We start from the raw sequence: 17209 nt of genomic DNA on the forward strand, positions 1-17209 counted from the left end.
ACAGCATCATCTTTTTCAATTTGAAATAGCCCAACTGGAATTCCATTACCTCCACTAGCTTCATTCATAGTGATGCTTCCTAAAGCCCATTTGACTTTGCATTCCAGGATGTCTGGCTCTAGGTGAGTGATCACGCCATCATGGTTATCTAGGTCATTAAGATCTTTTTTGTACAGTTCTTCTGTGTAGTCTTGCCACTTTTCTTAATATCTTCTGCTTCTGTTAGGTCCATACTGTTTCTGTCCTTTATTGTTCCCATCTTTGCATGAAATATTCCTTTGGTATCTCTAATTTTCTTGAAGAGATCTCTAGTCTTGCCCATTCTGTTGTTTACCTCTATTTCTTTGCACTGATCACTGAGGAAGGCTTTCTTATCTCTCCTTGCTCTTCTTTGGAACTCTGCATTCAAATGGGTATATTTTTCCTTATCTCCTTTGTCTTTCACTTCTTTTCTCAGCTATTTGTAAAGCTTCCTCAGACAACCATTTTGCCTTTTTGCATTTTTTTTCTTGGGGATGGTCTTGATCACTGCCCCCTGTACAAACCTCCATCCATAGTTCTTCAGGCACTCTATCATATCTAATCCCTTGAATCTGTCACTTCCACTGTATAATCATAAGGGATTTGATTTACCTGATTTCCACCCCCCCCCCATTTTCTTCAATTTAAGTCTGCATTTTGCAATAAGGAGTTCATGATCTGAGCCACAAGTCAGCTCCTGGTCTTGTTTTTGTCTTCAATAGTACATATGGCTAAGCCCATGGAAGGAAAATGAGACGGCCCTCCATCCTGAAGGAAAGAGAAAAGATGGCTCACTCTCAGGAGTGTGTGTCTAGCCAGAGTTGTTCCAAACTGGTCAGAGAAGCCCCTGGGCCTGGCTGGGGTCCTGGGTATAACAAGACTGCCCAGTGAGTTCTTACCACAAGCCAGACACCATGCTCAACACTCAGTCCTCAGGGGCTGGAATAACCACACAACCCACCTATGGGATCGGCATCATTACCAAAGACTCTGATGCTGGGAGGGACTGGGGGCAGGAGGAAAAGGGGACGACAGAGGATGAGGTGGCTGGATGGCATCACCGACTGGATGGACGTGAGTTTGAGTGAACTCCGGGAGATGGTGATGGATAGGGAGGCCTAGCGTGCTGCGATTCATGGGGTCGCAAAGAGTCGGACACGACTGAGCGACTGAACTGAACTGAACAGGAGTGGAGACAGAAGTTGAGACAATTAAGATATTTGTTCAAGGTCACGGACCAAGGTCACCTAATAATATCTGAACCGTGATTTGCCCTCAGGTCTCTTAAGGAACCAAGCTTCTGTCCTTAACCAGGGATGGCATTTGAGTAGAGGCTCCCTGGGGACACTGGTGACAGTCTCTGGGTCCCTGGGCAATCTCGCTCTGCACTGCTTGTGCATTTACATTTCTGTGGTTACCTGAGCCTGCCAGGAGAAAGTCTGCATGCCTGGCTCAGCCTGGCCTTCCAACCCCAGGCACAGCTACACCTCCAGCTCTTCCTAGGACACAGCCAGGCCGGGGCGGGACCCTTCTCTGTGCTAACACTCACATTCCTCGTGGATAGCATTTCCATTTGTTTAGAATTCGAAAGTGAGAATGGTAAAGCTGGAAGGGCCTTAGAGATTTGGTGCAATCTCCATTTCCAGAAGGAAGTAACACGCTCAGTTTGTGTTTAATTCTTATTCATCTGCCGGTGTCTATGCACCAGGTCAGCACTGGGGATTCAGCAATAAGCTGGCGCTCACTCTGGCACCTTAAAGTCGTGTTCGGTAAGGTCCTACCTCCACCAGGAATGCTTCCCCCTCCATTCTCCATTTCTCATCAGCGCCCGCACGCAGTCAACTCCAGCGCAGAACTCGCCGAGCAGGGCGGGCGACTCGTGCTCTCTCCGTACCGAGTCTGCCGGGGCGCTCTGGCCCCGCCGCGTGTCTGCGCCGTGCACCCCGGCGCCAGGCGGAGCGTGATGGGGCGCAACAGCTGCGGGCTGCCTGCGGCTCTCCCCGCCCCAGCCCAGCCCCCGCGCTGGTTGGGGGCGGCGCCCCCCGGTCCGGCTCCGGGTCCCGGCCGGGGGCGGGGAGGGGCCGAAGCAGGTAGCTCAGACGCTACCGGGGTGTTGCAGCGGGATGGGGAGCCTCGGGGCCCGCCGCCTCGTCCTGCTCGCCGCCTTCCTGGGGCTCTGCGGGGCGCACAGGGCGCTTGGAGGTAGGCGCCCCCAACTTCGCCACTTCCCCTCCCCGTCCCTTCCCCGGCCGGCCGCGCGCGGAGCCCGCTAGAGGCGGTGGGGAGCGGGGCGGAGGGTGCGGGCGGGAGCCCCCTGTGATCCGAGGGCCCCGGGAGACCCCGCGGCCCGGCCAGTCCCGCAGCGAGCGCGACTTGGACTCTCAGGCGGGGCCTTGGGAGCCGGGCAGCCCCGGGAGGAGACCGCTCGGCCCTGCGCAGTGGCTGCGTCGTCTCCGCGGAAAACTTCCGACTTCCCGCCCCGCGCGGCCCGGCCCCTCCGGTCCCGGCGAGTTCGCGAGCCCCGGGGGCGGGCCCTGCGCCTCGGGTCTGGGCTTTGGGGCCGGACTCTCGGCGGCACTCGGAGGAGTAGACGGAAGGCTTCCTGCTGTCCTGTCTTCTCAGGCTTTCCAGCCCTCCCCTACCCAGGCCCTTCCTTGACTGCTCGTGACCCTCAAGAGGCCTTGAACTGCTCGCCGAGTTTCTTTTGTGGGTGGCTGCCCTCTCGTTCCCTAAGTTCCCGCACACGTCCGCAGACATTTTCTGGACCCCGTTCGCTGGAGGTGCTTTACATTTCCTTGGCGGCTTTCAGAAGTCAAAGATGACTAGTAAAAGCACAGTGACTTTTGACATCATTGAGCTGGACACTGGGGCCTTCCACTGGGGCCTTCCCGCCCTCTCTAGCTCCTTGAAATTTAATTCAGTTTATAACAAAAGACATTCTTCAAGACTTGAGAACGCATTCTCAATCAAAGGCCTTACCAGTCTTTGTAGTCTTCGGATTAAGTTCGGAATGGTTCTTTACTTCACTTTAGGCGATTTCGCAAGGAGCTCTGGAGTGATGTACAGCACCCGGCCCTGTACTGGCGCACGCCTGGCTCTCACCCCTGTGCGGACCTGCTTCAAAGTTCCTCTGACACTGCGCAGTCACTTCTGCTGTTTGGGGCACTTGCGAGCTCCTTCCTCTTCATCTTCCTTCTTCCAGATTCTTTTTTCTGACTGCTTCCCGGCCTCTTCCTGCCTGGTGGGCAGGGAGCAACCGGAGGGTACAGGAGTCCAAGTGTGAGGCCACTGTGGCTATGGCTTTGGTGTATGGTTGAGAGGGAAGGTGCTGGCTGCAGGCCAGGGGGATCTGAGTGGGCAGTGAATGGTGTTGTGGGATAGGTGAGGTGGTGATGGTCACGGCCAGGGATCTGAGTGGTCCCTGTGGGGTGATGAGAAGCCTATGGCTTTGGAATTAGGTGGATTTGAGCTTTAATCTGGGTGTCATCACCTATTCTCAGAGTGACTTGGGGAAAATTACTTGTCTTGGTCTTGATGTTGCTTTTGTAAAACTGGGATGATAAATGCTTCTTCAGAATTCTTTACAAAGAATCCATTTGTAATGCAGGAGACACAGGGGTGGGGGCAGGGTTTTAATCCCTGGGTTGGAAAGATCACCTGGAGGAAGGCAGGGCAACTCACTCCAGTATTCTAGCCTGGAGAATCCCATGAACCTGTTGCAGGAAGGGGGACTCCTTCCAGGGCCGGAAAGTGGGCTCTTGTCTAACACTCGGAAATGAATTGTCTGAGGAGACACATCTGCTGACAAAGCAAGAGATTTTATTGGGAAAGGACACGTGGGTGGAGAGCAGTAGGGCAAGGGAACCCAGGAGAACTGCTCTGCCAGTCAGCAAGACTGTTCTGTGGCTTGCAGTCTTGGGTTTTATGGTGATGGAATTAATTTTCAGGTCGTCTTTAGCCAATCATCTGACTCAGAGTCCTTCCTGGTGGTGCATGCTTTGTTCAGCCAAGATGGATGCCAGAGAGGAGGATTCTGGGAGGTGATCAGACATGTGGTGTCTCCTTTTGACCTTTCCTGAACTCTCCCCATTGGTGGTGGCTTATTAGTTCTGTGTTCCTTACCAGGACCTCCTGTCCTAAAACAACTCATGCAAACGGTTACTATAGTGCCTGGCCAGGGTGGGCGGTTTCAGCCAGTGTGCTTCCCCTAACAGACTGAGGAGCTTGGTGGGCTACGGCCCATAGGGTCACAAAGAGTTGGACATGACTGAAGTGACTGGTCACGCACACAGGCAAGACCACCACACAGGCAAGACATGGCAGCCTGGAAACTACTGGATAAATGCTCATTTCCCTTCTCTCCTAGTAATGACTCTCCTGTCTCTTCATCTGTGCGATTAGCTTGGGCATGAGAAAGACCCAATAGGTTAGATATCCATTGAGAGGTACAGAATATGGATAGAGGAGATTTACTGAATGAAGCCCTGGAGAAGGAAATGGCAACCCACCCCAGTTTTCTTGCCTGGAAAATTCCATGGACAGAGGAGCCTGGCAGGCTACAGTCCACGGGGTCACAAAGAGCTGGACATGACTGAGTGACTGAGCATACATTGAGTGAAGAATTCTATAGCATATAATTTAACATATATACTGTTCTTCACCCTCTACTGTAGTTGTGTGACGAATATCGGATACTGAGGTCTCACCAAAAGCTGCTTTCAGGCACTTTGAAGAATATATTCTTGCTTAGCCAGATGTGTAATGTGAGTTTATCTTTCTTCCTTGGGTGATTCAGGCTGTTGTTTTGAAGAATCTAATTGAAGATGCCAACTGAAAAATGCACAACGTGAGAATTGCAAGTTAAGTTTTATATTTGGGGCAAAATGAGGAGACAGCATGGAGACGGCATTTCAGATAGCTCTGAGAAACTGCTCCAAAGAGGTAGTGGGGAAGGTCAGTATATACGTGATTTTGGTGAAGGTGGAGTGCATGTGTTCAAGCACCTATTTTCTACAGAAGATTTTTGCTAGTCACAAGGAGCAGTCGTCACCATGAAGCATTTTAGTGCTTTTCTAGATGTGAGGAGACTCAAGAAATGGGCTTATAAAATCGTCTCCTGAAAATATCTAACTATCTGAGGACCTTTTTCTCAGAGCACAGAATGCCTCAATTCTACTCTCTACCCTGAACTCCTTGCAGAGGGTGTTTTGTTGAAAATCAGCAGCTGCAGTAGCAACTGATTTAGTCCTTGTAGAGGTAGATGGCAAGTGTCAATTTATGGCTGACAAAGGCTTAGATAAATGCTGCTCTCAGTGTTTATATGACACAGGGTGTTATGTCCTCATGGAGTCTCATCACAGTAGGAAGTCACTTTTGTCTGGTAAGCAGATTGGGGATACTACAGATACTCCTGCTGAGGTAGTCACGTCTTAATTCATTCAACATGGATTATATTATTTTACATAGTGAGAGGGATTTTGCAGATGTTATCAAATTAGGGATTTTGAGGGTGGAGAGATTATCTTGAATTATCTCAACGGGCCCTAAAGGTGATCATAGGGGTGCCATAAGAGGAGGGCAGGAGGGTCAAAATCAAAGAAGGCGATGGTGTGATGGAAGCAGAGGTCAGAGTGGTATGATATCTGGTTGGGGCCACAAGCCAAGACATGTGATGGTCTCTAGAAGTTGGAAAAGGCAATGAGACAGAGTCTCCCCCAGAGCTTCCAGAAAGAATGCAGGCATTCAAACACTTTGACTTAGCTCAGTGAACTCCAGAACTCTTTAAGACAATCAATGTGTGTCATTTTAAGCCGTTAAATTAGTGGCAGTTTGTTAGCAGTTCAGTTGTGTCTGACTCTTTGTGACCCCATGGACTAAACAGTCCATGGAATTCTCCAGGCCAGAATACTGGAGTGGGTAGCCTTTTCCTTCTCCAGGGGATCTTCCCAACCCAGGGATCAAACCCAGGTCTCCCGAATTGCAGGCAGAGTCTTTACCAGCTGAGCCACCAGGGAAGCCCTAACAGCAGCAATAGGAAGTTTATAGAGGTAGTGTCTGAACTAGTAAGAGATCATATAAAGGGCTATTTAATTCTGTTTGTTTTTAAACTTTTTATAGTAGAGTATGCATGAGTGCTAAGTCATTTCAGTCATGTCCAGCTCTGTGACCCCATGGACTAGCCCTCCAGGCTCCTCTGTTCATGGGATTCTCCAGGCAAGAATACTGGAGTGAGTTGCCATGCCCTCCTCCAGGAGATCTTCCCACCCAGGGATCAAACCCATGTCTCTTATGTCTCCTGCATTGGCAGGCAGGTTCTTACCACTAGCCTCACCTGGGAAGCCCTTTATGTTAGAGTGTAGCTGATTAACAGTGTTGTGATAGTTTCAGATGGACAGTAAAAGAACTCAGCCATATATATGTATGTATCCATTCTCCCCCAAACTCCCCTCCCATACAGCCTGCCATATATCATTGAGCAGAGTTCCGAGGGCCATTTGATTCTGATTGTCAGGAGAAGGCACGTGCCATCAGAGAGCAAGGGAGCTGGGAGCTTTAGAGAAGGTTCTGTCCATGAGCAGAGCGAGCCTGGCTCCAGCACTCACTGTAGAGCCTGTGGCTGGGCCTAGAGAGCTCCTAGACAGCGGGGGAGCAGACACAGAAATGTCTTCAGTGTCACTCAGGATAGGACATAAGCTCAGCGGTCACTAAGGAGGGAGCTGTCAGCTCAGCCCGAGGTGGCTGGGGCCCAGGATGACCACTACCTCAATTCTAGGGGTTTCTGTAGGAATCTACAACATCTACAGGATTAGCTCCCCCTGCAGTTGTGGGGGACACAATCTTTATGACCATTTTTAGCAGGCCTAGAGAACGCCCCATTGAGAGGGGGTATGGGCAGGGCAAGTGCTGGTTTTCTCTTGCAACCTGAACAGTGGGCATGGGGACCGATGTTTGGGGAATGAATGAAAGTTGAGAGGCTGGTGCGACATGTTCTGCAATAGCCAGGATTCCAGGACTGTGGATTGCTCCAGCTCTTCCTGGAAACCTAAGATTTCCATCCTCACAGTGGCCTTGGGCCTACTACTTGCTTCTCCGCCACCCTCCCAACTGTGTCAGCAACACATTTGGTATACAGATATGGAGCCAGGGGCCCGTCCCACCCTCCCAGCCTAGTGAACACCCGGTCAGCTGCCCTGCCTGCAGCCGTGGAGCAAATATCTATTCACTCATTGATTTTCTTTCTTAACTTAAATGTTAGTGGACCTGACCCTTGTGGGAGAGACTGTTGGAACTTTCCCTATTGGGATTTGCTTTCAGTGAATAAAGGAGGTTGGGCCTTCTAGGGCATGTTAGATATTTGTGCTAATTTTTTTCACATTTGTAAGCTTTCTTCTTTCTTAGAGTGCTGTGGATTAAGTTGTGCGCATGTGAGCTAAATTGCTTCAGTCGTATTAGACTGTGTGACTCTATGGACTGTAGTCTGCCAGACTCCTCTGTCCATGGGATTCTTCAGGCAAGAATACTGAAGTGGGTTGCCATGCCCTCCTCTAGGGGATCTTCCTGACTGATCGAATCAGCGTCTCTTGCATCTCCTGCATTGGCAGGCGGGTTCTTTATCACTAGCGCCACCTGGGGAGCTAGTGCATAAAGTTAGTGATCTCTTGAATAAATACTCGACATCAGTTTGATAAAGTATGGGCCGTCAATACCATGGTGAAACACTGTCAAGGCTCTTACGGATGCATTTGTGGGGTAAAATGTGGCTTTCCTTTCCAAGTGAAGTTATTCCACTCGAATGATACAGCATGAATAAGAGCTGTTTTATAACTTCAGCCCTTCTCTTAGGACTTCATCTTAGGAATCTGTATAATGCAAATATTCTAGCAGAGAAGTTTGCTTTGGTGGTTTTTTATTTTAATTTAAAAAATAAGTTTTTACACTTATGCCGTATCATCTATAGAACATTTTAGAAGAAACACAGTACATAAAAAGTTATGATATAAAGTTACCAAAAATACTGTATTATGAAAAGACAATTCTAATTTCAGTGAAAGCAAACAGTTCTGAAATCTTTCTTTAAAATACTTTCCTGGTTAATTTCCGTCCTATTCTTGTTTTGCCCTTGCAGAGTCACCAGACTGATCTTTCTAAAACACAGAACTGATATGTCTTTTTCCAACTGAAAACCATAATGCTTCCTTACTACCTGCAGAATAAGGTTCAACCTTCTTATTATGGCTTGTAAGTCACCTACCCCTGTAAGTCGGGAGCCAGGTGATCAGTCAGTTATTTGCTCCCTAAACGTGTATTGAGAATTTCCCGTCATGTATACACAACAAAACAAAGGAAAACTAAAGCTCCTGTCTCAGGTTCCCTCACTTAATAACTGGCTACTCAGCCAGAAATCTGGATTGCCCCCTTGGCCTCTCCCTTTTCCTCTCCTGACAGTCCTACTTTTTAAATATCTCTTTAACTTGCCTACCTCTCCCCTCTGTTTGCTTCCCCCCACCCTACCGTCCCCTTGAGTCCATTCTCTGCATTTCAGCCAGAGTCCTCTTCTAAATTGCAATCTGGTTATGTCGTGTCCCTGTGTAACTCCTTTATGGCCCTCTTCGGATAGTCTAAACTCTTCAGCTTGGCTTCTAAGCCATCATTTACAGAGTGCCTAATGTGCCCTGCACTGCTGTGTACACGGTGGAGCTGTGATCAAGATCAACAAAGGCTCCTGGCCTCAGAGTCTTACCTTCTGTTTGGAGTGGTGTGGTGTTGGGACCAAATAATAACCCAGAAAACAAATAGAGAAGATAATCAGAGATTCAAGTAGGAGTCTTGAAGGGAGTAGTCAGGTACTGGGACTGGGTGTCTCCTTTTGTAAGCATGCATGTGTGTGTGCGTGTATGTGTGTGTGTGTCGGGGGGGCTGTGCACATGGACTTTGAACTGAAAGTTCAGGGAAGGCCTCAGATGGATGCAGTGGTATTTGCCCCCTAACCCCTTGTGCCTCTGCAGCTTCTATCCTGGATGCCCACTCCTTATACTGGCTCAGCCACACTGGGCTTCTGGTTCCTTGCAGTCTCCTCTCTTCTCTCTCTCCCCACTTTTCTTCTTTCCTCTTCCTTTCCTCCACCCCTCACCGGCTCTTCCTAGAAGCCAGTGCCTTGCCTGAAACACCTTTCCTCCGTCTACCCTCCTTGACAAGCCCCAGTGCTTCTGTTGTGGTCTGAATTTCCTGCTTAATAATCAGGCAACTGTAAATTGCTTGATATACAGTCTTTCTCAATCGCCATTGAATTCGCAGGACCAAACGGTCTGTGTGGACAGAATATGCACATGGGATGGGATATTTACATCTGCCAGGGAGAGACCTTAATGGATTGTTCCTTCTCTCATATCCCACTGGGCTCAAGCCAAGCTTCTGTTCTAGTACTTTCTACTATCACTTGGATACCCTCTTTTTTCTAAACAGTTTTCTCCTGTGATAGATTGGGAGTTCCTTTGTCTTATTAATTCTCCAACCAACCCCTCATAGTACCTGGCGCACAGGAAACGCCAAAAAACTTGAACGTAAAACCAAAATCAAACAAAAATCCAGGAAGATATAGTTTGAAAGAAGGAATGGAAACCAATTCTAAAGTAGGTAAAATGAATCATATAGTCACCTACCTGGGAGAAATTACAGAAACCTTCCACACAAAGTATTTTACCTCACGGCGAAACTTTACTTTCTATTCAAAACATTTTACCATTTATTTAAGGACACAAAATCAGGAAGATGCTCTGACTTGTTGGTTCAACTTGATTCGCTACCCTCCTGTAAAATACCCACACACACCTTTCCCTTCACTGCAAGTAGAGATTGCCTTTACTTTTCTCACAAGTAAAACCAGTTTTACTTGTGCTTTACTTGCTTTTTATTCTGATTTTGAGGCACTTACTAGGGACCACAAAAGTTAGGGTTGACTTGGAAGTATGTGGCTTCAGGCTGTCAGGCCAGAAGTTTGAAACCTGCTTCCTTATTTTTCCCTTGAGGCAATGGAAATTTCTAGCCACCAGCTGAGACTGGGATTGATTCAGTGCCAGAGGTGAAACATGGGAAAATATAGGGATGTTGTTTATTAAGGTTACTTAGTCATTCTCAGCAGTAGATTTTATGATTTAGAAAACATTTCCTGGTTTTGAAAACTTAACAATACACCCTCTAAGTCTGTCGAAAATTGGAGTGGGGGGTTTCAGTAACGGGAGAGCCAGAAGGATAAGCTTGTGGATTTGTAATTGCTTCTTTCAACTTTATGACTATGTCCCTATATTCTAGTTTTATTGAATTTAATTATTAATGGCTGTTTTTAATGAGGAAAAAAGATGCTTCTGCATATCTGAGAAAGTCTGAAAGAGATTCTGTTCATCTCTGTATCAACTTTGTACCTTGGTGAAAAAAAAAACAAACAGAAAATGCTGGCTTGGTGGTTGGTTATGCTTAGGTTTTGTCTTAGCTCTGCTTCAAATTAACTTTGACTTTACCTAAGTCCATAAGCTTCTTTAGGCCTGACTTGACTCAACTATAAAATGAAGGTTTATTGTTTAAGTTCAGTTTGGTTCAATAAATGATTGCCTGATACCTACCTAGCTTGGATTGGATTCCCTAGAGAGAGAGGCTTAGGAGAGGATTCTTGTGGGAATGAAGAATTGAGTGGGTGCTACCAGGAGAGAACTTTAAGGAAGTGATGGAAGCAGAGAGGGCAGGAAAAGAAACCAAGCAAAGATGTGGTCTCATCTCAGCTCTGGAATATGAAGAGCAAAACACCTCTTTCAGTCAGTCACTGGCTAGAGGTTGCCCTCCAGGACAGAGGGTATGATTTTACTTAAATTTCTGGATAACAGAGTTCATCAGCTGGGGGATGGATGTACCAACCTGTTAAAAGAGATCTAAATGGGGTACCAAAATTCTGTTATACCACCTGGGTGCCAGGTACTGTGCTAGGTATTGGAGAGAAGAAGGCAAAAGAGATGTAGTCCCTCATCATAGGAAACTCATGGACTGGTGCAGGAGATAGATGAATATCTATCCAGGCAAACACTAGGATAAACAAATGCACAGTGTTGTAGGAGCAAAGAGGAGAAGCAGGCTGGGTTACCTAGGAAGCCCACCTGGCCAGGCTGTTTGCTGCTACCTATCAGTCTTTATTCCAACCTCATGCTGTTCTGGCTCCATATAAACCAAATGATTAGATGTACTGCCCATAGTTTTACCTTGGGGAGAATTTTCCCGCACTGGTGGTTTCATGGCCACGCCTAAGAGCAGCTGTAGTGCAGTGGGGATCCGTTTCCGGTCTGCGTGCCCATGATGATGCTGACTCAGCCGTGAACCAAGCTTCGGTGTTTGGTCCTTCCATCAGCTGGCAGTAAGGGGTTTCTCCCTTCTTGGGCAACCAGACTCACAAGCTGAGGAAAAGGTGCTGATGCAAGAAAGGTGATGACATCAAGTTCCAGGCCACCATGTCGTGCAGCTTGCTCAGGACTTCTGGTCCTGTCCATGCTCAATTCTGGATGTACCACTTCTGTCCCTTAAATCTCCGCTTCCACCATCCATCCATCATGGCAGTTCTGTCATGTGCGTCTCAGGCTGGGTCATCGCACTTTCTGTGCTTCTAGGATCTACCTTAGCTGTGAGTCCACATCATTTACAGCCGTCTGTGCCAGCAGGTTACATCCTGCATCCCTGGGGATGTGCCCCCAAAACTGCTATAAACTCTGCCTATTTAACTTTATATTCCTGCCCCCTTGATTAGGTATCCTTGGTCCCACGTGCGTTTCCTGGCTGCTGGCACTAACCTTCTGGATAGGTCCTGCAGCTCCTGTAGGGTCTAGTCATGTCTTCATACTAGAGTTATGTTGTGACTTAGGCTTTGTTTTGGGTCTAGTGGTCAGGATGAGAGATGGGGGTGTGTCTTCAGGGGTTACATGTTATTTGTGGGGAGAGGTCTCTGCATCCTCTTTCAGCAAAGGGAGGATCACTTTAATCGGGGAATGGGTCTTTTCTTCAGGATCAGAGTGTTGAGAGGGATCTAGGGACACAGAGTATTTCAGCATCAATCCAGATGTCCCCATCCCATAAGTCAAGTTTCCATTCTTTCCCAAACAAAGCCTTGGACTTGTCAGAGGCAGCCTGATATGATTGGAACTTGAACTTTGTTTGAAGCTGACAATGCCATTTTCTGGGTGAGAGTCTCAACTTCCCCTGCCCACCTGCTGTAGGAGATGAGAAAGACTTTATATGCTACAAGGGAAGCCCTTTGGCCTTCACACCTGCCTTGTAATTGTCAGCTAATCTCTCCTAGTTTTTCCTTATTTTTTCCAAAGCTTCATTCAAACTTATCAATAGACATCCAACTCCATTGTTCTCATTGCTACTGCTAAGTCTGCTAAGTCTCTTCACTCGTGTCTGACTCTGTGTGACCCCATAGAAGGCAGCCCACCAGGCTCCCCCGTCCCTGGGATTCTCCAGGCAAGAACACTGGAGTGGGTTGCCATTTCCTTCTCCAATGCATGAAAGAGCAAAGTGAAAGTGAAGTTGCTCAGTCGTGTCCGACTTGTAGCAACCCCATGGACTGCAGCCTACCAGGCTCCTCGGTCCATGGGATTTTCCAGGCAAGAGTACTGGAGTGGGGTGCCATCGCCTTCTCCGTCTCATTGCTACTGCTTGCCCTATATTTCTCATAGGTTGATATTTCAGAGCTGGCTAGTGTGTTCCCTTTCACTATAACACCAGTTCACCATCAGTGACTTGGGATTAACCCCTTTAGAAGGGAAAGAAGCAGAATTGGGTAGATAGAGGAGCAGATTTGCAATTCAGTTTCAGTAGAAGACTCTGCCCTCTTGAGAGTTCTGAAGAGGGACTGATCTGTCAGAAGTGTCCTGAGTTGGAATAAGAGAACACAGCGTTTATACCCTCACGATAGATCTGTGGGCTACCCCAGGAAGCAGGTGTGGCCTTGGGTACGGCAGCTGTCTTCGGCAGGGTCTCTCCTGCAGGGAGATGGCAATATAAGTGTAACAGTCATTGTGTAATAAGTTTACTGACTTCTTTTTTTCCTACAGCATCTTTTTATGGTGAAAGCTACGTGGGGCTCAATATCATAGAAGTTTCCTCTGAGCTATCTCTTCAATTAAAATTTCAAACCAGCAAACCACAGGGATTACTTTTTCTTGCAGCTGGGGAAAATGACTACTGTATAGTAGAAATTCTATCAGGAAACTTACAGGTAAGATTTTTTTTAATCTTTAAAAATGTACAATGATTCAATTACTGGAGGGAAGAACAGTGAGAGAAAGAGAACAAAACACTTGATTATTGTTATTTCACTAGAATAAAATCAGATGCCACATGTAAGGGTTGAGATCTTCCCCAATTTTACAAGTATGTCGTAAATATTCCAACTCAAAACATTTTAATTTCAATATGTAGTCTGTAAGTGTGGGAAGGGCTTTGCATGTCCAGGTTTCTCTTTCTTTATCTTTGTGAATGGCCATATTTTCTGAATAAAACACTATGAGATGAGATTGCTTAATTATGATTGTTTGTCTTTCAGGTGAGAGTGAATTTGGGGACAGGTGAACTAGTGCGTCTTTCTGAGCAAAGACTTCGTGTGGATGACTTGGCTTGGCATTTAGTGGAACTGTACTATGTTAAGGATCATGTCTCTCTGGTTATTGACAAACATTATGAGATGACTGGCCGGATCACTGGTGGGATGCACAATTTGCACTTTCAGCATGGAATCTACATAGCGGGCCACGGTGGACTTGAAGTCTCATATCTCGATGGACAGCTCCCCAATTTCCGTGGCTGTATGGAGGATGTGGTGTTTAACCAGAGGGAAATCCTTTCCTCTCTTAGATCTTACCCTGGTTTTAAGAAAGTTTATGAGGTGTCACTAGGATGCAGTGATGAATTTTTTGCAGGGGAGGATGAAGCCATCAATTTCTTTAGCTCCAGATCCTATGTCACCTTCCCAGAGTGGAAGGTCCAGCGGGACGGGCTGTTGGAATTTGCTTTGCAGACTGGAACTCAACAAGCCTTGCTTTTATTTCAGTCAGGTAGGGAAGGAGATTTTGTTGCTTTGGAAATAGTTGAAGGTTTTTTGAAGGCTCATGTAGGAAGGGATAGGAGTGATACTCAGCTCTCTTCTTTTAGCTTGGTTAGTGACAACCAGTGGCACGATATTCAACTCAGATTCACTGAAAGATACCTGGGCCTGATGGTGGATGAACAAAGAGTAAGGGCAAACCTGCCATTGCAGAGCAAACTGTTTGTATCTGCAGGCCCTCTCTTCGTGGGAGGTCTTGATAGACACAAGGGAGAAGAAGTTAAGAGGTTAGGACTTGCCTCTGTGCCTGGGAAATCTGCTGGAGGAATCTCTTTTAAAGGGTGCTTGAGAGGCTTGGAAGCCAACTCAGAAAAGAGAGCATTAAAGGATGCCTTTGTTTCCAAAGATATATCTGCTGGGTGTAAAATGAAGGGCAGTGATAATGAAAACCCTTCTGCAACAACCATGGAGAAACTGCTGCTGGCAGAAGTTCCCCTTTCCACTGCTGACTCTGAGGCGGGCAAGCCTAGTCTTCAAGATGTGCGTAGCTATTTCTTGGTCCTGAATAACTTGGAGGTCCAAGAAGGTGGGCAAGCCTTACTGGAACAAAGGCATATGAAGGTGGATATGGAGCTGAAGGATTTGGGTATCCATCAGTCTCAGATACTCTTTAAAATAAAGGAGATGCCTGTTTATGGGTTCCTTCGATTAGATGTTTCCCCCGAGCAAGGACCGGAGAAAGTTTTCACTCTGTTGGATTTGGAGCAAGGGAACGTTTGGTATGTCCATGACGGTTCAGAAGAACCTAGGGATTATTTCACATTTTCAGTCTCTTCCAACAGCAAGAGGGAAGTGCCACTGTATCTGCAAGGACATGTTTCTTATGTGTTTAACATTGTTGTCATTCCAGTAAATGATCCCCCAAACCTTAAGCTCCCTGAAGGAAACTTGCTTCTCGTGTTTGAGAATTCTAAGAAACGACTGACTCCAAATATCATACATGTTTCAGACCCAGACACAGATTCCTCGAGTCTTAGTGTCTCAGTGCTTGGCAACTTCAATTCGGATGCTGGGTTTTTAGAAAACATCAATGATCCTGGGAGAGCCATTAATGGTTTCTCATATGGGGATTTAAGAGATGGCAACATTTTCTGTGTGCACAGAGGCCATCCAAACTCCCGGATCCTTCTGAGAGCAAATGATGGAGAGCTGGTTAGCAGTACGGTGGTGTTGCGGGTCATGGCTATTCCTTGGGACTTGGCAGTGGCCAATCGGACCGGTGTGGCCGTACAGCAGGGTGGTTCAGTTCTGATTACTCAGAGCAACTTGTCGGTGGAGGTTAATGGTGAACGCCCTGAGGTGGACACCCGTTATGTTATCACTTATCCGCCTCGCTTTGGCCAAATTCAGCAGCAAGGGCCAGGTGGCGAGTGGAAACAAATCAGTACCTTTTCTCAGCGTTCTGTTGATTGGAGTCAGATCCGGTACTGTACTACATTCAAAGATTTGCAACTAGAAAATGTTATGGATCACTTTAAATTTAAAGTTGACATAGAAGGAAAAAGCAGTGAAGAGCTGGTGTTTCCTATTACGATACAGTGGCTAAAGTTTACCCTTCTGAAAAATGTTGCCCTTGAGATCAGTAAAATAAAGAGGCACGTATTGAATTCTGATCACTTACAGGCCGTGACAGAGGGAGTGGAAGTACCTGAGCGGGAACTGCATTTTAAGTTACTGACCCCACCTAAGAAAGGAAAATTGCTACTTGGCACAGAAGTTCTACAGACAAACTCAGTCTTCAGCCAACAAAATATTACAGATGGTAAGATAAGTTATGAACCACAGGAGAGGCCCAGGGAACATTCACAAGATAGTTTCAGGTTCTTGATGGTTGCAAAACACACAGAATCAAAAGGTTATACTTTCAGAATCAACTTTAAAGCAGAGAGGAGGCACATTATTGTAACAAACAGAGGATTGCTTGTAAAAGAAGGAGAAGGGAAATTAATCACAAAGTCAGAATTATTTGCTCAAACCTTGGACAATCGGACTTTCCAATATACAGTCACCAAGAGTCCGCAACACGGGAAGCTGAAACTGATTCGCTCTTCAGATTCTCCTGGGAATCAGGACAACATTACTGCCTTCATGGATCAAGACATCCTGGGTGAGCGGCTGATATATGAGCACGATGACTCTGAGACCCAGAGTGATGAATTCTTCCTTGTGGCCTCCACCGCAGGACCAGTCCAAGAGGGAGCGTTCAGGGATCTTGACATGGAGCATCTGTCTATGGATATCAAAGTCACCATTTCTGTGGAGTTAAAGAATGACGAGAAACCAGTGCGCATGGTGGATAAGGTCTTTCACGTTGTGCGGAACGGCCAGCGCTTGTTGACCCTCTCAGATATCTGCTACCATGACCCTGACTCAGATTTTGACGATGGGCAGTTGCTCTACATCCGGCGGGGCATCCCAAATGGGGACTTGGTGCAAGCCAGTGACCCAACTCAGAAACTCTACCAGTTCAGGCAAGAGGACCTGCGGGAAGGACGTGTGCTCTTCAGGCACCGGGGTGCAGACTCAGCCCGCTTTGTGTTGTTCGTGACGGATGGTGTCCACTACACATCATCCCTCCTTGAGGTCAGCGTGTCAGACCCCTACATCCGTGTAGTCAACAACACGGGGCTGCTCGTACAGAGAGGCAAAGACAGCAGCCTGACGACAGCCAACCTCAGTGTCACCACAAACCAAGATGTCAGAACAGACCACGAGGTCGAATTCCGTATTGTGCAGCTCCCAAAGCACGGCAGGGTGCTGGTCAGCAGCTCAGCGCCTGGCTCATTTTCCATGCATGACTTGAAGCAAGGGTGTGTGATTTACAGGCATGACGGTAGTGGAAGCTTCGATATGTTCAACCTAACGGTGCGAGTTAAAGATACACATTTATATGTGGGAGTCTACGTGCAGGTGGACTCAGAAAGCCACCAACATCACACGCGAATTCTGCACAGCAAGACTCTTGTGGTTGAAGAAGGAAAACCGGTAAAACTGAGCAGAGGAAGGCTTCAGGTAGGTGGTGGTCCTAGCTCCTAGCATTCTCCCCCT

At 47.2% G+C, this 17209-nt stretch overlaps 1 protein-coding gene across 2 annotated transcripts in view; it reads left to right on the forward strand.

Annotated features, from left to right (window-relative positions):
- The first annotated feature begins 2095 nt into the window (after window positions 1–2095).
- CSPG4B (chondroitin sulfate proteoglycan family member 4B) overlaps window positions 2096–17209 on the forward strand; it is a 72930-nt gene continuing 57816 nt past the window's right edge. The window contains exons 1-3 of one of the 2 annotated variants that reach the window (XM_002696335.7): window positions 2096–2223; window positions 13113–13276; window positions 13604–17173. In XM_002696335.7, the coding sequence (XP_002696381.3) occupies window positions 2145–2223; window positions 13113–13276; window positions 13604–17173 (3813 nt within the window). In that variant the 5' untranslated portion in view covers window positions 2096–2144. The remainder of the gene's footprint in view (window positions 2224–13112; window positions 13277–13603; window positions 17174–17209) is intronic. The other variant, XM_024981464.2, reaches the window with a different exon arrangement.

The sequence above is a fragment of the Bos taurus genome, chromosome 20 (genome assembly GCF_002263795.3).
Source record: "Bos taurus isolate L1 Dominette 01449 registration number 42190680 breed Hereford chromosome 20, ARS-UCD2.0, whole genome shotgun sequence".
Taxonomy (NCBI): domain Eukaryota; kingdom Metazoa; phylum Chordata; class Mammalia; order Artiodactyla; family Bovidae; genus Bos; species Bos taurus.